The 23286-nt window shown below is 30.2% G+C and overlaps 1 protein-coding gene across 1 annotated transcript in view; it reads right to left on the bottom strand.

Moving 5' to 3' along the window:
- Positions 1-23286, bottom strand: part of LOC129953198 (uncharacterized) — a 126908-nt gene that overhangs the window by 43977 nt on the left and 59645 nt on the right. Inside the window, exon 3 of the mRNA XM_056066123.1 lies at positions 1093-3578. Coding sequence (XP_055922098.1) covers positions 1093-1959 — 867 coding nt within the window. The 5' untranslated portion in view covers positions 1960-3578. The remainder of the gene's footprint in view (positions 1-1092; positions 3579-23286) is intronic.

The following is a 23286-nucleotide window of genomic DNA, read 5'->3' on the forward strand; positions in this document are numbered from 1 at the left end:
GTTTTTATTATGATTTGATAATTAATTATAAACAAAAATTATTTCCAATTCCCGTGAATTAACTGAGTTTCAACTGTAGGTTATTTTCATGAACTTGGGTTCACTTCAGTTAATATTTTGAAATCGGTGATTTGAAGTTACTAAACAATAGAACCGCAATTGTACAACAGGCCTTAAAAGTAACAGATCTTGGCAAATAACATACAATTATGTGTTCATCATGGCAATACAAAACCGTTAAAACCGTTAAAACTAAACAAAAAAGGTATAAAGATGATTCAAGTTGTTTTTCGTATTGATTTAGAATATTTTGTGAATTATATGGGTACCGGTGGCACACCCATTTGATATTTTTGACCATTTTAAATTATTTTAACTGTTAAAACAAAACAAAACCCAAACCAAATTAATTGATGTTATCCCCGCATATATTTTAAGTTTATTCATAGCATTTATAGTTACATCAGACTCATAAGCTCACAAGGGACTGTTTAAAATATAAACAAAAAAAAATATTCACAATAAGCAAAAATTAATAATTACGATTATCATAAACTTCCGAACCCAAACACAAATCAAACTTCAAAAATCAATTCGACCATCACATTAATTTTAAACTCCTTCGTATGCACTTTTTACAAACTATGAATATGTATAAACTCCCCCTCTGCCATCGTATATATCCTGTCAACATTATTATTAAATCAATTTTATAGCATGCCAACACACTCGGATATTATTTTTTTCAATTAGGCATACGTAAAACATAACATAGATATAATAATAATTTAATACCATCAAAAGCCAAAAACATGCGTTTTTATTATAAATAAATATTATATTATTTTATATATATTTTATATGGTAAAAAAAGAAAACTTTTTACTTTATAAACATCAGAAACACAAAAGATCCAGTTTGTATTTTTAAGGGGTTGTTCTCATTTGCATACAAATTACGACACAAAATTTACATATACATATGTATAAAAAAGGCTTGTCATACATTTATGTACCATATACGTAAAAATATTTATCTAGGCATAGATAGACTTTTTATTTATAGCAAAACCATCATATTAATTTTAATTACCTCAGGATGCTCGCAAACGCATATGCCCTCTTCACAATACGCACAAGGTTGCCATTTATGACCGCCCCCACCATTTGGAAGACCCTTAAAAATCAAACTCGTCTCATCAGTGCATGGTTCGAAATGATGTGCTGCGTTCACATTGTCCGTTATGTCCTGTTCAAAAGCATCACTGCGACGCATGCGATAGACGCTGCACTTGCGTTCCAATTGGCCTATAGGGGGGGCTATGTTTGTCTCATCGCTAGAGATAGCAGTGGGGTCGCCGCCTCGAGCTACGTGACCTGGTGACGCCATTGGCGTGGCAGGTGTGACTATGATGGAATCTTGTGGGACCTGCATATGCATGTGCCCACCTGTGTCCTCGTCTGCTGTGGGTTTTGAGTTGTTTACCGCCACTAGCGGCGAAGTCGGTGGTGTGGCGTCCATTTGAGACACCAACGGAAGTGTAGCGGTGGCTGATTTGGTTAGATGCGAGTGATGAAATGTTGCTGCTCCGCTACCCGAGTGCCGATGCACCAGCTTCGAGGTCCTTCCGATGAAATCGTGATGGCGATGAGCATGGTGGGTGTGCAGCGATTGTCCGTCACCTTCATCGATTGGCAGTAGGAGTTTACTTTGTGCGGTGTAGCTGGCACTGAGTTTGCGCGCCTGTGCCTGAGGGGTTCGCAGATAGGTCGAGGGCAGCTGATGGAATTGCCTAGACTGTTGCTGACTTGTTGTCGGTGTTCCGGCTGCCAGCTGAATTGCCAGCGCTTTCGATGCTGGATGAAGTTTCGCTTGGGCTGCTTTGGTTTTATTTTGTTGGCGTTGACGCTGACGAGCTTGTCGCGATGCCAAAGAGGCACCGCCTGCTGCTGCATACATCTTTGGAAGATTTTAAATGGTATTCGCTTCGCACCTGTGTCGTCGTTTTCTCTAAGCACTAACAAAAATTTAAATAATCTACAGTTTCCTTGGGATAAAATATTGATAATTTCGAGCGGTCATTTGTAGTTTTTGCCTAAAGTTTCGCTGAGTTGTCTGTGTATCCTGTTTTGTTGTTGTTTGTTATGCTTGAAGTGCTGATTGTGATGTTTGCTGAATGTCGTTTAATTTTCTTCTAAATTTTCCCTGTATATTTATGTATAAAAACTTGGTTTCTTTTTGTTGCAGGTTTAAGTTTAAAAATGAATTAATAACATAACTTGCAAAATGATAATTTGTTTGTTTATTTTCTTCTTTTTGTCAATTGATTGTACTTTGTATATAAAAAATTGAATGTCGGTGTGGATTGAGTTGTTTCTTGTTGAATTGGATAAAAAATAAATGTTAAAATTTCACTGAAACCATCTATAATGTTGTGGTTTAATTTTGTCCTCTAATGTTACTCAAAAATATTTTTGTTTGTTAATTTTTTAAATTTAACTAAACTATTGACAAAAAATATGGTTGTTTTTTTATTTGCTCATAAAAAATACTAAATGTATGAAAATAAATTATTTTAACATCGCTTTTGTTTTGTATAAATCTGGGTATTTTTTTATATTAAAATTGATTTTTTATAAAAAAACTATGTTTTTTGTTTTGTTTTATGCTTGTAAAAAAACTAATTAAAAAATGTTTCATTTAATAAATACAAAAATATGCCTATATTTTTTTTTATTTTAATTTTTGTTTGTTTAGTTTTTGTTTTTTTATTTTCTTGTTGATATTGTCTTCAAATTATTACTGTACTTCTTAGTTTTTTTAATAATGACTTGCTTCTTTTGACCTTTCCATACAAATATATATAACATAAATATATTTTGCATTTCATTTAAAGTTAGATTTATTTAATCTATTATATAAATGTAAAAGCCGTTGGCAACCATATCTTGTTGTTAGATTTTTTTTGTTTTTCTTTCAATTTTGTAGCAAATTTGATTTAAAAAATACAAAATAAATTACACTACATAAAATAAGCTAATTTTACACAACATTAAAGCGCATTTTTGTGTTCACATCCAAGGGTTGCTTTTAAAAATATTATTCCATTGGCTAAAACAATCCTAATTTATTTTACCTAATGCAATATAAACACACTACAATATTATATAAAACATTTATAAATACATTTATATCTTTTAATTTTTTGTTTTTAATTTGATTTGTTTTATCTAAGAAGCAATAACGTAAAAAATAATATTGTTTTTATTTTTTTAAATTAATGTTCAACAACGTTTACAAAAAGGATTTTATATGTTTCTTGTTGTTCTTCTTTATTTTTATTAATAAGACACTTTTGGGATAATAAATAATGTTTCTTTGGTTTTGTTTTATCTAAATAACATCTATATTTCATTTCTTCAATATTTGAGGTACAAATAAAATATAATAATCTTTTATCTGTTGAAAAACATTTCTTTCGTTTTTTTTGTCTTAATGCTGTTTAATTTTAGTTTTGTGATTTTTTTAGCATTAAACAGAAGTAGACGGATTTTGCAAGGAACACGTAATAATTTGAGCTGTGGAAAAAAGTATTGCTTAGCCAAACAAAAGAATTAATATATAATACAAATTTGTTAATTTCTCAAATATTCGTTATGATTTTGATAGTATCGTTGTTTTAAAATAATTATGAGCTAAAAATCAAAAATGAATACAAATATTTCAAAACTGTCCGGTTTCTTGAGGTAACGAATTAAAAGTTTTGAGATTTTAAAGTTTTTTTTTTTTAATCTACCTGACAAACTACTACTCAAAAAGTTTCATTTCATGATGCCAAAAACTGCAATAGGAAAAAATTAAGGGTATGAATGGAGTTGTTATTGCAGTGGCTTTCCCAGAGCGGGGTAAGGCAATCCACATTCAGTTAAACTGTTTTATGTGCAAAATATGATCTGAAGAAAGAATGCCAAAAGAGTAGAATCTCAGCATAGTTTGCCCAATACACAAAAGAAGGAGACCCTCTAAATTGCGCCAACTATAGAGGCATCAGTTTCTTGAACATTGCACATAAGATCCTTCCTGCAGTATTATGTGAACGTCTGAAGCCGTTCGTCAACAACCCGATAAGTCCTTATCAGTGTGGCTTCAGACAAGAAAAGTCCACCATTTTCCACATTACCCACAATCTCTTAATGGATTTCAAAGTCGCGTATGGCATCTTTTTCAAACTTATCCGTTTGTGCGGAATGACGATGGAGAATGCACGCTGCTCTATCAAGGTCGGAAAGACTTCTTCAACATCGTTCTAGAAAGGATTGTGCAAAACTCAACCAATCTTCCAAAGGTCCATCCAATTACTCGGATACGCCGGCCGTTGACATTGACATAATTGAAAGATCAAAGCGTGATGTCAGTGGAGAGTTTTTCAGCATTGCGATGGAAGCAGAGAAGATTGTCAATGAGGGCAAGACCAAGTATATGCTCTCATCAAAAAATGACATTGAACGACGAAGTCTTACACAAGACGTCACCATTGAAAGCTATAACTCTGGGGTAGTTTTGTCTACTTAGGCGCCGCTATAAATCTTACGAAGAAAAACTCTTGCAAATCGCTGCTTCTTTGGACTTAGAAGGTAATTGAGTAGTAAAGTCCTCTCTTGAGCATCTAAAATCACCATCTATATGAGGCCTGGACCCTTTCAAAGAAAGATCATCCCGTCTGCATAGACAGAGTGTGGAGGAGGTGGACGAACTGTATGGGCTGTACAGCGATACTAACCTGGTTAAAAGAATAAAAGTCCAATGGCAAAGATGGGTGGGTCATATAGAGCGAATGGACATCTAAGCTCCAGCTCGAAAAGTCTTCAAATCCAATTTCGAGGGACGGCGCAGTAGAAGCAGACTGCGACTCAGGTGGCGCACTCAGGTGGGAGAAGATTTCAACGAAGTTGGCGTGGGAAACTGAGCTATAGTTTTAGACGCATGTTGGTTGAGGCCCAAGTCCGCCCCGGACTGTAGCGCCACCTTAAGTAATTAAGAAAGTGTTTAAGGGGTGGCTTGTTTACCAGAGCATAATCCGTTACAAAAACGATGAAAAAGAATAGGAAAACAAACTCTACGAAGATGTTAGAGTGGATATTAATATAATAATTTTATGTCACCAATCATTTGAAAAGCTTTCTTTGAATTCTGCACAAGAGGCTTAAGTTAGTTGCTAGAAAACTAGCCCAAAGATGGAAGTTACATTCAAGTTTTCGACGTAGTACGAGTATGTATGTATATAGGTTTTGCAAGGATAGCCAGATCAAAAGGAGAAAAATACATCGCCTATTTGATCCTTTCTATGTGAGGACATTTACATTTAAAAAACTTTGAAATGCATTTATTAGTAATTTTTGCTTTTTGTTGAATTACAAATACAATGAAGTAAGTTTAGAGTCACTATCTTTCTTTGTTCTCAAGATATTTGAGTAGAAAATAATAGTTTTTAATAGAATTTTCAATAAGTTTTAAGTTTTTGTTTTTAAGTTGAATGTCAAAAAATTACTATTTTTCACTATTAGTTTCAGTTGCAGAATACCCTCTAAATAAAGTGAAATACTAGAAAAAATACTCTTTTTATTAATTTTTACAACTAAGTGTTTTTGTAGCACATTTTTTTTTATTTTGGTAGAAGGCAAGGCACTGAATCTTTGATAAAATATTTGGATTTCAAAAATCACCGCTCAAAACGAAACAATGCGAATGTAGTAAATTCTTTTTTATAATTATAATCAACGAAAAGCCCAGACAAATGTATTTTTTTCTATTTGTTTTAAAATTTAAAACTTATTTCCGTTCCAATTATTATTTTTTTATTTTTAGTAAATAAAACAAAATTTTCTTCTTGAAGTAAGTTATATGAAAATAGCTGTAGGATTGTTCAATTTGCATATTTAAATTAAAAAATAGATAGTTTTACGTTTTGCTGCATGTTTTTTTATATGGAGAAAAAGTTTGGTTTCCATAGATTGCGTTATTTTTTTGACGAAATACCGAAAAAAATGAAATTTTAAACTTCTCGAGGAAAAAGAGAAAAAGGAAGACTTTTCAAAAATATATTGGTTTTCAATAAAATAATTTTAAGTGTGCTTATTACGAAATAGCTCTGAAATTTGCTGTTGAACTTTTGTCTTTTTAAAGGCACACCTACATACGAAGAAAGTAAAACGACAGATGTTGAACTTAAAGCCAATTAGTTGAAGTGTACGTACATACTTAGAGGAAAGGATACTTTTACTTATTTTAAACAATTTAAGTATCTTAATATCTTTTAACATTTAACTGAAGTTTAAATCACCTACTTAAGTGCCTACTTTAACTTTTAGTGATTAATACGACACTTTAGTTTCTAATATTTTAAAGTAATGTTTTGGATTTTGGTTTCTTACGCTGTTTTTACTATATATTCTGATGAACTATCAAAGAAGTATTTAAATACTATAGGATTCACATTTTTTAATATTTTGTACATTTCTAAATATATTGAAAATCCTATATTCTAGTAAAATGCTGAAAACGTAGCATTAAGTTGTTTAAAATTGTCTACCAAAATTTAAATCAATATTCGAAGTGAATAAAAACTTGTCTAACATCTTACTCTGATTGATCAAACACCCTTAAATGACCTATGATGTGTAAAAATTTAATTTGGACTTCTTTACGACTTCTACCCAATTCGTCAAAATAAATTATTGCAATGAATTCTCTGCAAGGGTCATTGTGGCATAAATGTACTTGCTTCTACAACAAAAACAATTGGTTTAAATACAAGAATGACTGCTCGCTTGCCCGAATATATAAGAGTCTAAAGTTTAGTCTAGTGTCAACTAGTGTTATTTCTTTAGATCTATGTGTATCTATGTCTCCCAAGTCGGTGACTGTTACTTTCGTTCGTAACTCTCTATCCAGTCAATTTCAAGTCGCGTTTTTTTAAATTTGGCCACTCAGACCAAATTATGGAATATTGTGCTTGGTTACACCCATACAAGATCAATCTGACTCAAAAATGCAAGTCGGTGGACCATATAAAGCGATGTATGTTCCCCGATTGAGCTCTGGAGTAGATGCTCCAAGATGATGAATTGCATTGCCAATTTATTTTCAGCGACGAATTAATTTTTGGGTAATGGGTTCGTCAATAATATAAGTTTTTAGTCAGGTGAAGATCCACTTTTGTTTCATGAAACAGCACTTTATGCACAAAAAATATTTGTATTTGTTTTGGTACGGTTTCAAACATGAAGGCTGCGTTGTTGGGCCACCTCGTCACGTCACTGTTAATAGTCATTGTTATAGCTCTATGGTAACCAAAAATTGTTGATCCAAATTGGAAGATATGGACTTGGACGACATGTGATTTCAACAGGATAATGCTACAAGCTACACAGTCAACCGTACTACACTATTTTCTTTGGAGCTTTGGGGCTATATGTTGCAGCGGTGGCCATTTACACGAAGTTGAGTTATATTTATTAATTGAAATTCTGCTTGGGTTTCAGCCCGATAATAAAGGTTTTCTCAAATATCAAATGGTTGGCTTTTTATATTAAAAAAAATGTTGCCAAGTCCACATTGGAAACGCATTTAATTTCGTTTAAATTTAGAAATCTCCTAGCTCCACTTATAACAATCTTTCTACACAAACATAATTTGGTTGCGGCTCTAGGTAGTCAATTGAATCAAATGTACCTTAAATTATTTAGTCCTCAACCTTGAATATTTTGAAGGATGAAATTAGTGAATATACATAAATTTAAGGATTGAAAAAGAAAACTTAGCCTTCTCCTTTTGGTACATTAGGGGCCGAATATCTATTTTTCGTACATCCAGGGTATTGCCAAACAAATTCCTTCTACAATAAGAAAATAGAATAAAAATAAAAAAATATTCCCATTGTGTTGAAAAAAAGTAATAAGTCGTGATTAGTTTCTATAAATGTCAACTTATTTTTCAATTTCAAGCTTTCTCTTTTATTTCTATTGAAAAAGTAAAAGAAAAAAAAACTTTAAAATTAAAATTAAAGCCACTTTGGGCTAACCACACATAATACCTACCATCACACACCACGAAAGTTCTTAGCCAAAAAAAAAACTTTCAATCTGAATATAATATAAAAGCCAAAGTTACTTATGTATGTAAGAAAAAAACACAAGAAAAAGAGGAAAAAAAGTAGAACCACTGTGTCCGGAAACTAGGAAAAGAAATCCAAAGAAGTCCTACATTTATATACCTAGTTAGTTTAGTTGAGGGTAGAAAGAAGCAACGAAGCAACCACTAGGAATAAATTAAATTTTTTAACTTGTGAATTTTTTGGCCTCAAGTTATAATAGAAGGGCTTAAAACCGAAGGCTTGAAAGAAATACCTTATACATATGTATATCTTTCTCTATACAATGTTATAGTGTTTGAATGTATTAATGTGCTTGTGAGGCACCCTAGATTTTACTTTTTTTAATGTCATGTGCTATTCGTTTTCAGCATCTGCTTCACTGTGAAATATGTTGTAAAGGACACGAAGCAAAAAAAAAGGAAAAATCGATGAAAAATGCGACCATGCAATCCTATCGTAAACACGCAAATGATAATCCCGCATTTTGTGTCTTTAGTGTCGTTCTCTTTCCCATTTAGCGGTTGTTGATTTGTTCGTCGTCCTCCAAGCGAGTTTTCTTGTTTGTGTATTTTAACTCATTTTCATTTTAATTTTTGTTGCCATTGCCTTTGCTTTTGGGGCGTTAATGAAAACCATTGGTAGTGTTCTATGATTATCTTTTCGTCATAAAATATTTACCTTTATGGAATACCTACCTACCTAACTACAGAACGCAACAAACGAGAAGCAGATTATTATCCTTCACAAAGGAATCATAAAAAAAAGCATTCAATCTAATTATGAGATGAGACTCCTTCAGTTCCAGTTTCAGCATCAGAAGCTCTTTGCTTTAGCAACAATATCAAAAAAGTAGAAGATAAAGATGACTCTGTCTCTCCCCTTGGCAGTTCTTAGCATCAAGTCAAGTCTCAATTCAAACTTCTTAAATATTTAATTTGCAATTAAACACCGGAAATTCACAATACGTCTCTCGGCATAGAGTGAAAAACTCCATTTATATTTCATGAAGAAAATCACATTAAAGAATTAAACACAATCAACAATAATTTTCTAAGGCCAAATATTAAATTTCATTTTTTAAATAAGTTGACATACAACAACAACAAAAAAATCAGAAAGCAAGCAAGAGAGAAAGTTAATTCATTATTAATTCATTTTAATATCATCTTAAGAATATAAGAACAAAATACGCTCGTAAAGAAGATACCTATCTCTGTAACGGGTGCTTTTTTAGTGGTATGGAACTTAATGCTTTATGGGTTTTTGGAATAACCGTTCTCATTCAAAAACTATATGTGAAGTCGATAGTCTATACCAATACATCGGAAACAATTGACTGTTTAGAGAACACCATTCACCGCTTTGTAGATGTATTGAAAAACTAATCGAAAATTGCACATTCGAATAAGAGTACGTCCGATCCAGCCGTTGCGGTCATATGTCAGAAATCATAGTTTAAAAGATCGTCTTTGTTTCATTCCATTTCAAAGTTATATATCTCTAAAATAAACACCCTTTATGTATGTAGATACATTTCAACAAGTGTTTCCATTACCTAACTAAATATAATACGAGGAGTAAGAAATTAATATTTGTTTACTTTGGTGTGTACCAGTAGCACTGGTGTCAAATACAAAAGGAAATGAAGTAGTATAATAACAACTAGATGGACTTTAGCTAGTTGTCCTGATCTAGCTATTATTTTCAACTTAAGTATTGATTTTTAAACTAAACAGAAACTAGGAAAAAAATTAATGGATAATTGTTTATTTAGCGAGCCATTATGGAATTCTCATGAAAAAGAATATTTTGAAGTTTGTTTATACAGTAAAATCTCCAGTTTCCGTCTTACGTTGAAATTAATTTTGTTAACTAATTAATTTTTGACTTATTTGGATTTCTTAGAAAGATTGCTGTTATTTAATATAAAATTTAAAATGTGCACGCTTATTTTTATATTTTAGCGATCCATTAGACAAAATAAAATGATTTTTTTTTTTTTGCTTTTGAATAAAAGTTGCGGATTCAAATTTTATCAACACATAAAGGTTTTCACCAAAAACATATTCAAATATTATCTTTCACTTGTTAAGTTATTTTACAATTAAATTAACTTAACAAAAATAAATCCACTATATACATATATATATGTTATTGGTATTAACAAAAAAATCATTACGAAAAGTATTATTTATGAATAACTTAAGCCAATAACTGCTTGCAGGGCAAGTAGTGTATCAAGTGGTCACCGTCACGGTTACGAAAGTGCTCATAAACTACAAAAATTTAATCCTCAAATGGAAAACCATCCCAGAAAAACTCTCTAAAGTTTACTACCTAAAGCACCTTCTCTCAAATGGAAAAGCACTCAAAGTTAACCAAAACATTCCTTTGTGCAACGAGACGGTGGAAATGAGCTATTCCGGATAGTTTTAATTGCATGTTTAATTGAAATTTCAATAGTAAGAGGCATTTTTTAACAAAAAGTCTTAAAAAAGAGGGGGTATGTTTTCTTAGGGCTTTATGTCTGGTAACCCTATGTTTGGAAATTTTACCTTAGTGATAAAGGTAAATGTCTATTTTTGTAAATATCACTTTTGGAGCTTTTTCTTTATAGAATTTAACGTCAATACTTGAAATAGAAGAAAACACTCTGCAACCGTAGTCACGCAGCTGTTTGGCCACTATCTTCTTTACAATTGACTAAGCCTTAATTGATTTATTTTCAAAAATACTCGTTTTTAAACAAGAAAATGAATGACCTTATTCTTATGCAATATCTTTCTAATTTATGAACTCAAATTCTGCTATCTCGACAATAAACTTCAGCTTATCGTTATGTTTTCATTGAGAGAGGTTTGATTGTAATAGGATAAATGTATATTTTTGTTTTTGTGTTCCTATGTGTAGTTTCAAATTAATTATTCCCTGAATTTATTAGTTTTAACAAGTGAAACTACGATACAACGACCAAAAGAATAAAAGCAGATAAGAGTTTGAATTATTTTGCAAATACAATCCAAATGCCATCACAGTGAGAGTAAATATTTTAGTTTGACTTATTATGCAAATCAAAATCAAATATTATAATTAAATCATGAATAAAACAACAGCTCTTAACCAAAATTATTGTACAATATAATAAACTACATTTTTTCAATGAAATGTTTACGATTGCAACTTATTTGTAAACAAAATGCTATAGTATTATTTTGCCCGCCCTGCTATGCAATAGTCGTTCCTTTTTCAAAACTTTCGTTGGAAAGATTTATAAAGAAAAACTGTTAAAGTAGAATATTTGTTTTAATTTATGCAAAAAGAATAAATAAATGCAATATTAAATACACAAACTATGTTTAAGTTTTGACATGAAAAATTACTTTTAAAGAAAATGTTTGGGTACTTAAAGGCTTGCTTTCAAAAATTTAAGCAAAAGAAAACAACCTTAAAAAGAGTTTTGCTTAGAATTAAAATTTAAAAAAATGTTGGGGTACTTAAAGGCTTGTTTTCCAAAATGTAAGTAACAAAAAAACAACCTCAAGAAGAGTTTTGCTTAGAATTAAAACCTAATTATTGAAAAAAAGATACAAATATAATTTTATTACTGATTTATATTGAAAAAATTAGCGACACTAAAGCCATTTTGTCGGGTTCAGAAAGAAAATCAGGTCTTTCCGAAGCTTAGCATTCTAGAACTGACCAGGATAGGACATTTACAATGAGAGTGGATCACAGTTTCCCTTTTATGTCGTGACCTGTGGTTGGATGTTGTCAGAAAAATTGCTGTCAATGTTGCCCTAAATTGTATTTGTAATACTATTTAAGAGGTTTAAGTAGGTTATTGAAGCAACAGTTAAGATATTACACTTTTTACACTTATGCATTCGATGCATACATAACATATACAGCAGTGCCCAAGAACTGGCCTTAGTGTCATGTTGGTATCTAAAAGTATTGTACACACTTTTATTTAATATGAATTCAATTTGTGCCAAAAATGTTTTTTTACTTGTATTAAGAATAAAAAAAACTAAACTTGTACCCAAAACTGTGAAACTTCGAACTCACTTTTTTTTAAAAGTTCATAAAGCTCAAACACTATAGATCCCTTTTCTCGAAAACTGTCATAAGCAGATTGTAGCTAGATCAGAAGATGAAATAATGCAAATTCCGAGAATAGATAGATATTGATGTATCTATAAACAACTAATCTAAATTATATAACATAAACTCAACAAAATTTAAAACTTAATTAAGAAAAGTATTATTTAAATCCTTAAACTCAAATCTAGACTAAAAAAATGATTTAAAATTGTTTGCATATTGTTAAAGATTATTTTAACCTGTTGGACCTGTTCAAATATAAGCAAAAGCAATTACAACGTCCTAGGCCTAAAAACTTTTGCCAAACACACAAATTTTCCTATATATTTAGTTTTTAAAAAATAAGAATACAATAATAACAAATGGAGGTACATATATGCAAAAAACATCCGACAATGAATAAAAAAAAAGGAACTTGAAACTTCTACTTTCGTATGTATATATAAATCCAAACACATCCATTTATGTAAATATTGTTGTTAAGTGCATATGAGTTTGGTATGGGCATGGGTATTGGGTACATACACCTACACTCCACAGGGTGGGTCAAAAGTTGCTTAATAATATTAAAATGAACTAGAAATTTTAGAGAAAAACTAAATTAAATAAATAAATTCGGAAGCGAAAGAGCCCATTGAGAACAACATAGGTCTTAGTGACTCACGACTCTGAATCACTCCTGTGTGCGAATAATGTTGTCAGGCATGGAGGTAGTTTGAAGCCGAATCAGAACGCCTTATTTGAGAAAGCACTTTCCATGACAAGAATGAATCTTGAAGTATTAGGCATTTCCTCGCAAGAGGCAGTGCAAGTGAAAAAACTTCAGATGACACTGGAAGGGATTGAACCCAAAACCTCTGGCATGAGAGTCCAATGCACTAACCATCACGTCACGGATACTACAGGACAACTAAATTAGTAGAATTATATTCACGCGAGATTTTCTGGTCGGCGTCATTTTATTGTGCGGAATCTCCCCCTCCGCGCATGATTTCGTCAACAAAGAACTACAGCTCTACAGATCTTTCTCAAGCTGTAAAATCTAGCAGATGATATCGATATAGAATAATGAAACATCGACATGAAGGACCTCTGTCAACTCGGTGTATCCCACAGCTCCTCGCAAAAAGTTCTTAGAATGTAAATAAAGCTATTTCAATTTAAAATGCAATTGCTGCAAGAAATAAGGCCAGGATATCCTTTACAAGGAATGACAAAGCACAAGTTCTAGGCCCAGATATCCTACGAAGTGATATTCAAAACTATCCTATTTTATCATATTTTTGCGATTCTAAAATAACTTATCAATAATAAACTTAATCTGGGAAAGTTATTATCACTTTAAATTAGGATAAGTCACTTTTCACCCACCCTGCATAATGTATGTTTATAAAAGGTAGTGTTCTATATATGTATTCTCCTTGAAGAAAATTCTCAAGGTGCTATGTACGAGTATAGAGTGAAATGCATTTGCATATGTGTGATGCATATCATCATCATCATCTGCATTTTATTTTTCTTCCCTATGTCAAGTGTGCAATGCCGTCGTCGTTTTATTTTCAAAGTCAAAATAATTAAGGAGCGAGTCCTTAAACGTTTGTTCCTCAAGAATACACTTATTTTGCTTGACTGAAGAAACGGAATGAAATATGAATTCTGATTCTGATTTTCTTCTTATTATTATTTCGTTGTTGTTGTGCTGAACGGGGTCAGGTCAGGCTCTAATAAAAGGATACAATTATTTGTGTCTAAGAAAATAAATAAAATATATGTATATATACCATAAGTATTTTTGTAACAAAACAAATCGTAAAAAGTAATCACATCACAATCGTTTTGCTTTCTTAAAAATTATTATTATACATTTACAACCTCAATGTTAATTTATTATTAGTTGAAACTTAGACTTAGGTAGTAGATGTTGTGTGTTTTTTTTGTATTAGTTTAGGTAAATTCTCTTAAGGATTTTTTGGAAATTTTATTTAGGACACGAAATAAAGGTAAAGAATACAACAAAACAAAAAAGAAACATTATTACCAGGAAAGGCTAATCACAGCCTTACAGCCATCTTTTTTACCTCCGTTCCTTTGTACTACCTATAGGAGCCTTTTAGTACCTAGCTTTCGCTTTATCTAGCGTATTATTTATTTAATGTTGCTGTTCAACTGCCAAGTCCTGAATTTCTGCCAGAAAGTCAGCAGGCAGGACAGGTATCGTCGAAGTGTTGGTTATAGAATTGGTTTAATTTTAGGTATATTTTTGCCTTATACTTTTATTATATTGTATTATATTTGGAGAAATAAGCTAGTTGTTGTTTAAAAGAGAAAGAGTAGAAAACTTAACTTAACTAGCTAGCTGGATATGGCTATGGCTTTGGCTGGTTGTTTGAAAGACCTTCAAGTGCGACAACAAACAAAAATATAGGTAAATAAAGCAGTTTAAACTTGGTTGAATATAACAAATGTAGGTATAGAGGACATAAGTCGTCCAGTCGTTCGTATAGGTCGTTCGTATAGGTATGCTAACATTTGCCACACCCTCACTCATGTATTTTCATATAGTATGTACAACGTTCTTATATGGCGAGCATAACAAATAAGATGTTAGGGTTTGTTATGTGTGGTGTGTATTGTGTAGAGCTAAAGTTATAACAAGCCTTGTCAGGTAAATTTGCTTGTAACTAATTTTAAACACTCACATCTGGAAGTTTTGGAATATCCTTGTAATGTATGTCCCTTACAAAGAAAATTTATTGAAATGTGTATTTCTTATAATTATTAAAATATTCCTTTTAGGGAAACAAACTTAACAAATCCGATATTTTTTAAAAATTAAGTAAGAAATTCAGAAGTTTTTCTTTACTTTAAGTTAAATTGGTTGTAACTCCAAGAAAACTAGGTCGAAGGATGACAAACACATAAAATTAACTTTTTTCTAACTCAAAAACAATATGGGAGTAAGCGAGATATATTCAATATTTAACGAAACATTAAAAGACAATATATAAAGTACCTTGTTTAAAATTAAATGAAACGCATTTATGTAAACTCATATGGAAAAACAAAGTCAAGTGAACATATTTGGGTTTTTTAACACTTACGTTAAGTGTTAACTAGGATATTTGATTGTAAACTTAACGAAAATTTAACACAGAGTATTCATATTAAAAGGAGCAAAATAAAATCAAAGAAAAAGAAAACATCATCTATTAAGCCCTAAATAGCTACAAACAAAATAGGTTGGGTTGTAATCATTGAACAATCCTTAACGAAGCCCTATTAAAACTAAATAAAATGCATATTATTTAAGAAAAAAAAACTGAAATGGAATTTATAAAAATGAAACCCATTATGTTTCGATAATCTTAAAATTAACTAAGGTTTTAGATAAACTTTATTTTTTATTTTTTAAATATTTCAGAAACATTTAAGAAACGTTTAATTCAACATTTAAGAAACGTTTAATAAAACATTTAAGAAACGTTTTTGTTTTTTTTTTCGGTCTGGACCCTCGCGGAACATTTGATACATTTATAAAATCTTTCTTTGTTTTCCATTAAGGAACTGTATTTGTTTCTCAAGCATTTACATAGGTAGAAAGTGGGTGAGTGTGAAACGACAAGATTGTTCTCGAATTGATAAAAATGTATAAAATTAACACAGTTTTGTGCGGAGTCCGTTTAACGAAAATCTTTAAAATAAAATAGAAAAAACCGATAACTTGTTTGAAATGTTCAATACTAATTTTTTTTTAAAGAGATGAGGTAGATGATAAAACACGGAAACAAAAATAAACATTTCAGAAATGTTTTTCAAAGTGTCCTCAGTAAAAAAAAAAACAAAAATTATAATCACATCTGAAATGTTTTTTTTTTGCAAATTGGAAACATTTTAGAAACGTTTTTGAAATAGTGCTTTTCCTAAGTATTCGCAATTAAATTAATAATCCAAGACCGCTTAAATGTAGCAAATCCTACGCTGAGATTTTTATAGAAGCAATACAAGTTCTAAAATTAATTGATTGAAGTACGGCCAGCAGATTTGTGACATTTCTACCACTTTTTCCTTGTAACTAATATTATGAGAAAAAGGTATACGACACTTGGTTCTAAAACGAAAGAAATTAAGTTTTCTGCTGAAAAGAAACTTTAAATCGAAATGTGAATCAAACGAAAATCAATATTTCATTTGAACTGTTAACTTTTAAACGCCATTGTTTTCTCACATGGTACAAGGTACAACTATTCGAAACTAGTGCCCACAAATATCCAGGATAATTTATGTACTCGAGAGCCTTTCTCTACTGTGTGCAATTTAACCTGGAAAGACATGATGTATCTAGATACCATCATATAGCCGACGGGGGTGCAGGTGCATATGTGTGTTATTGATTGAACCTTTTGTTTTGTTATGAGCAAAAGCACATAGGAGGAGCAAGAGCAATACCAAGGGGATATAAAGTTCCAAAGCTATATCTATATGGAGACCTATAGTATAAAGCCCTTTTAATTGCTCCCAGTCTTGCTGCTGATATTTTATATATGTATGTAAATGTATATTGAACTTTTTGATTGCTTCCACCACGAGTTGAGTACCTTAACTATCTAGTATTTGTATATCTACTTTTTTCGCTCTTGTGAATTTTAATTTAAATCTGTTGTTATTATTTTACCTTTTTTTTCTTCTTCTCTTCTCTTTTATTTTGTTTTGTTTTCATTAATTTTTTGGGAATAAAATTGAACAAAAATCAATTTGCAATTTTTCTTTTTTATTTAAAAAGGATGTTGATTGATGATCATTTGCCATTTTGAAAGTGTTCTTGTTGAAGTTTTGTTGGTTTAGCATGTGGAAAAAACAACATGAAGTTGATTTTCATTTACAATTTAGTTTATTGGTAACAATTTAAGTGCTGAATTTTATTTGAAAATGGAAATGGACATTTTAATTGAAATGGCGACAACATAAACCTGGAGGTACACAAAAAGATACCTTTATTTGATTAAGAGGAAGCAAATAAAACTGACTTAAATTCATTTACGGATAAACATTAAAAACAAAATTTAATGTTTTTGGGTGTATGTGTAGGTTAGGCATGAATTTGTATTTATATAAAAATCCTGATTTATAACTTTTCAAAAAATAAAATGATTCTCCTTGAAATGCGAGTACCTATGTATTTAACTTTGTACAAAGGAAACACTGCTTTGAAACATTATATACATGTACTAATACGTACCGCACATGGTAATAGAAATTGCTTAATTCAGACTACAAACATATTATACTATTTATGATAGCTTTGAGAGTTTTTTTTTAATAATATAAGAAGATTTAATGCAATAATACTTTAAGCTTTGTTTGAATACTTTGTACGTGTTTTTTGAGGATTAATGGCTGCTTTTATATGATTTTTTGGCTTTAAGGAGATAACCATTAAATTTGGTTTCTTTTTTGCAAAGTATTAAAATTTTGTTCTGAAATTCCGAGTCTGTGATTACACCTTCAAGAGCGATTTTTCTTTAATTGACGAAGCTAATTTTAGTTCCATATGAAAAATGTGATTCAGTTGTCGAGTGAAAATAAACATTTTGTAAGTCTTGCAAGCCGGCGGAGTTATATTGAGCCATATTTTGTTTCATACGCTAACGATGAATGGCTTGCATTTCGCGTCATGATTACCGAATATTTTTGGTCCGAATTAGAAAACATGTGGTGTCAACAGGATGGTTCTACAAGCCACAAAACTTACCTTACAATCGACCTTTACTTGCGACATATAGGAACTAAATGGCAAGTTTTGCATTCGTGCAACATTTCGAACTCGAGATTTTAATCAAACATGATATTACGATGGTAGAGAAGTCGAAAAAAGTGAGTCCCGCGATTCCGTCCGGTCTGTTTTGTCTGTCTGTCCACGCTCCTACAGGCTAAACCATTGGGTCGATTGAGTTCAAATTTGGAAGTTAAGGTTTTAAGCAGATTCGCGTTAGGCGCTTTTTTTCATTTTTTTAAGATCAAAACTAACAGTGGCCCCAAACAATTTTTTTGGTCAAAAAACTATATTTAGAATTTTCTCAAAAACAAACTGATGGATTTTTTTAAAATTTTCTCTAAAATTTTATTATTGCTCAGGAATGGTACCGCTCATAGAACCGTTTTTTTCTATTTTAATTTTCTCAGCAACTTATGAATTGATTTCAGTAATTTTTTTCTGAATAAGCTCTTATATTGCCTTAACAATATTTGATTATCGAAAATGCAATGTTGTATTGTTTGGATTTTTAAAAAAGTATTGAATTTTCATTTTTCAAAATTCTATTTCTCAAAAACGAGTCAACATTTTTTCTAACGAAATTCAAATGTAAAGCGTATATTTACAATCACTAAACAACTGCATACCAAAAATATTTTTAGAACAAAATTGACAAATTTTATATATACAAAATTAATTTATAAAAAAAAACGCTCTAACGAGTTTCAAAAAAAAAATTTTTAAATCATGGGTTTTTTGATTTATAAAATGGCATTTAAATTTTTGAAGACAAACATATTTTTCAGGTAAAATTTTGAATCTTAAAATGATTTATAATTATTTTAATTGTATTAAATGTAACGCTCTCCCATCTCACCAGATCAAATCCTATGCATGAGCCCAAAAATTCCTATCTTTTATCGAAATTAATGCATTTGTACATATTTATGTATTTTTATAACTACTACTGTAAATACCAAAGATGGCCGTGTAGCGCCACTGCATCGGATTAACGAATATGATATATCTAGAAGAAATATCTTGGAACATTTGTATATATAATTTTAAAATATTATTCTTTTACTTGGGTTTGCCTAAATAAAAGAATAAAAACTTAGTACAAGTCTAAGAAAAGGGCCAGAAAGAGTAAGTATATGTATTTTCTATTAGAACCACTTTTTCAACGTACACCTATATATTGTAATACGTGCAATCTCTACAACTACTGCTTACGTGTCACTTTATGACTAAAATCCAAAACGCAATTGCAATTTCTTCTACCTGTTCGTATGTTTTTTTTTTTTTTAACTTTAACGAAAAAAATAAACTGAACGTAATAACTCCATGTTTGCGATGAAAACTTGTAGGAAAGAAGGAATGTGATTTGATTGTAGTAGGTACCTTCTACCTACCAATAACATTCTTTCACTATCATCATAAACATCTATCTGCATAAAGCTGAGCACGCCAAGTGAACTATTCTATGTTAGTTTTAGACACCTACCTAACTACACAACCAATAGGCGATCGCTTTACAATTAAAATATAAATGTTTTGATTGTATACACAAACAAGAGAGCAAGTTAAGAGGTTTTAATTGTCAATTTTAAAAATATTTTTATTAGAAATGAATTTTGCAAAAAGTGAATAGAGGGAGAAACTAAGATTCAATACTTAAAATCTTTACATGTAACATACATCGATTAATTTTGAAGCCGTTTTGCAATGCATACTTTTTTATCGCTGCTAAATTCTGATGTAGGTACTTTTTTTACAGTCATAACTTTTTGACACTTATAAATATAAGAGTACTAATCCGAATTTTAAATCTTTTGGTGTAAATGTAAATTTGTTTAAATCTATATCTTAAACATTTGAAGATCCCAAAAAAAAATCAACAAAATTGAGCTACAAAATTTTGTAGCTTAATTTTTTTTAAATAAAAGAAAAATCATCAAATATTATTTTAACAATATAAGAGATTTTTTAGAAAAAAAAATTAAATCATTTCTCAATAGTTCGTGAGAACATTTAAAAATTAAAAAGCTGTTCTATGACGGTAGTACTTTTCTGGAGCTGTACAAAAATATAGTTTTATATTGAAAGAAAAGCTAAGCTTAAAAACAAAAGTTTATTATAATCTGTAGGTCGTTTTTAAGAAAGTTCGAAATTACTATTTCTAAGATAGCAACGCTATAGAGGGTATAGGCTTTTATATCTAAGAGAATCGTTGTTTTTTGCTTTGTTTTTCAGTTCACACAATTTGTAGATTTTGTCTTTAAGCTAAGAATAATGTTAACCTATTTTGCAATAAAATTTAAACAATTTTTTTAATGAATACAAAAAAATGGTAATTATAGACTTAAAAATATCGTCACCAGATGCCTGCATCTTTCAGGAGGCTTTTTTAATAACACTTTGTAATCCTGTGTTACACGAAGATTTGGTTTTGCAAAATATTGAGCCTTCAAAAAATAGTTTTAATTATTTTATTTATGTCATGAGTATACATATCGGCTAAAGTTATGTGTCTTAGACTATGACAAAAAAGGAACCATTTTTATTGTTATAAGCTGCAAAACAATATTAGCTGTTGTGAGAAAAAATAACTACCGTTTTTGTGGAATCAAACGAAGTGAGATTTTTTTTTAATTTCAAATCATACGAAAAAAAGAAGCTGGGATACGACCCACACTGATAACTTCCTATTCCGTCTGTCGATTTGTCTTGTTTAAAAGTTTGTAGGTCTTCGTGTTTTGTTAAAAAAGTTCTCTTGAATAATTCTTAGACAATTTTAAATTACTAACAATATTTTGCATGTAATGAAATAGTTTGATTTCAAAATCTATTTTTGTTAACGAGATTTTTAGTGGAAAACAAATTTTTAACAATTTTAGTAGCATTTCTTAAATATTTTATTCCTTATATAAAAAAATTGGATGAATGATATTAATTTGAATTATTTATATTATTAACGAGATATCGTAAACTGAACATCGATTTTTACCAATTTTGCGAACAATTTTTTGTAGATTTTAATTTTTTATGAAAAAACTGAGTGTTGGAGCCAATATTTTAAAATTTTGAAAGGAAATTTGAGTGGAAAGTAAAATTTTAAAAAGTTTTATTAGTATTTTTTTATTTTTTATAAGAAAACTGTCAATTTGATTTTTTCCAAAATTTTAACCGAATATTGAAAACAATATTTCTCATAAGACAAAATTAGTTTGAAGCCATAGTCTTACATTTTTGAAAAATTGTTTGAGTCGAAAATCAATTTGTACGAACTTTTTTAGATTTATATTAAAAAAAAATACTGTCAACTCGATTTTTCTCAAAATTTTACTAGACGTCAAAAACACCATTGCATAAAATTATTTTGGAGATAAAATCATTTTTTGTTCGTAAAATATTCTAGGTGAACATTTTTTTTCCAGTTTTGTTGATTTATAAATAAACAATAATTGGATCTTTTTCCAAAAACATACTAGCTTGGTATCGCTAAATATATAATTCAAAATTTAATTCAAGTCTTTACTGTTATTTTTTAAATTGCTATGGTAAGAGAAACTACCCACGCAATTTTTTTTGAGAGTCCTTTCTGCATATCCCTGCATTATTATATTATCTATATAACAACATTTATTTGAAGTCGATATCTCTACTGGTTCTTGAGCTATGGACTACAAAACAAACACGCATGCACAGACATAATCTCTCTAAAAACCTTTTATTTCGACTCTAGGGACCTCGAAACATCGAGAACTGTCAAATGTGTTTTAAAAGTAGTTTCCGACAAATTCTCAAACTTACCAAATATGCGCATATATTTTTAAAAGAATCGGTCAAGTTGTTTTGGAAGAGCTTGGCCTTCAACACTGTGATACGAGGATTTCATACATACATTAAATGACGATTTAATTGTCATTCATTAATACATATGTTACGAAAAAATAACAACAGAATTAAATTTAAAACCATCAAAATCTCAAAATATAGGTATTTGTCAGTATATTTAGGCCTTTAAAAGACAATACATTTAAGTATAAACCATCTGTGACCCTTGACCGATTTGAAACGTTTTGTTTTATACTCATAACACAGTAACCCTATGTGCACATTTACTGTTAGATTTTTTTCTCTATAGTTCGTCTTCAACTTGTTCAGTATAAAAATAATTTTGAATTTTAATGCAAATAACAAATAAAGATATTCAGCTTAGTTCTCAAAATCGAGTGAAATAAAGTCGGAATCTAATTTGAAAATCGAGTGAAATTGTGTTCAGGATTCTATAATTTGATCAATTTTATAACTTTGAATACTTTTCAAATCCTTCAAGTGAAATTAAAGCAGCCGAAATTTATCACATCAGTCGATACAAAGTTTTGTTCACTATATTTATATTTTTGTCTGCCCTTTTTAATAAAATAAATATAAATTATAAGTAATTTTTCATTTGCATTGTGTCGACGAACATTTGCTGCAGACTTACAATTCTTTGCAAAAAGCAGTTTTCAAAAATCGGTTGGAAAAGACTGGTATCAAAGCATAGTTTCTGATTGTGTCTGAAAAGTTTATTTAAGAACGTTGTTTTTAGTATAGAGAAGACATTTGGTGTGTTAAAAAATCCTTTTAAATGTTTTGTCCCTTTCCTCAAATATAAAATAAAAGCTGCAACTTCTCAGAAATCAAATGCATCAATCATAATCGATAAAAGTGAATTTCAGAACTACAATTTCTATTTTAAAAGTATGCAGATATTTTTATTGTATTTGCAGTGAAATATAGAATTTAAATGATTGTCTAAATCGGCCCTTAATTTAAGTACTAAAAATAGTTTTAGTACAATCCCGAAAAACCTCGATTTTAATGTTCTTTTCCAAAGAAGTATGAAAATTCATCCTTTTTAAACTGTATTGCATTAAAAAATCTGGAAATCAATACAAAAGTTTTAAGGTGAGTATAGCAAACATTTTGAAGAAGTTTTAAAAACACAAATAAATTCTTCAACAAAAAATTCGGTTTCATTTGAAGATAACCAAGAGTTTAATTACAAATGTTACGAATAATGAAAATTTATCACATTTTTGTAATTAAATCTTCTGTCTTCTTTTCAATTAGGAATATTAATCGCACCAAATTTACACCTACTACCAAAGGGAAAACAACTAAACTTACTCTTAGCATAAAACCAACTTTTTTTGCTGATGTTTTGAAAAAAAAAGGAACTGAAGAACCATTAAGTATTAACTTTGCAAATTCCATTAAACATATATCA

The sequence above is a fragment of the Eupeodes corollae genome, chromosome 1, assembly GCF_945859685.1.
Source record: "Eupeodes corollae chromosome 1, idEupCoro1.1, whole genome shotgun sequence".
NCBI classification, from domain to species: Eukaryota; Metazoa; Arthropoda; class Insecta; order Diptera; family Syrphidae; genus Eupeodes; species Eupeodes corollae.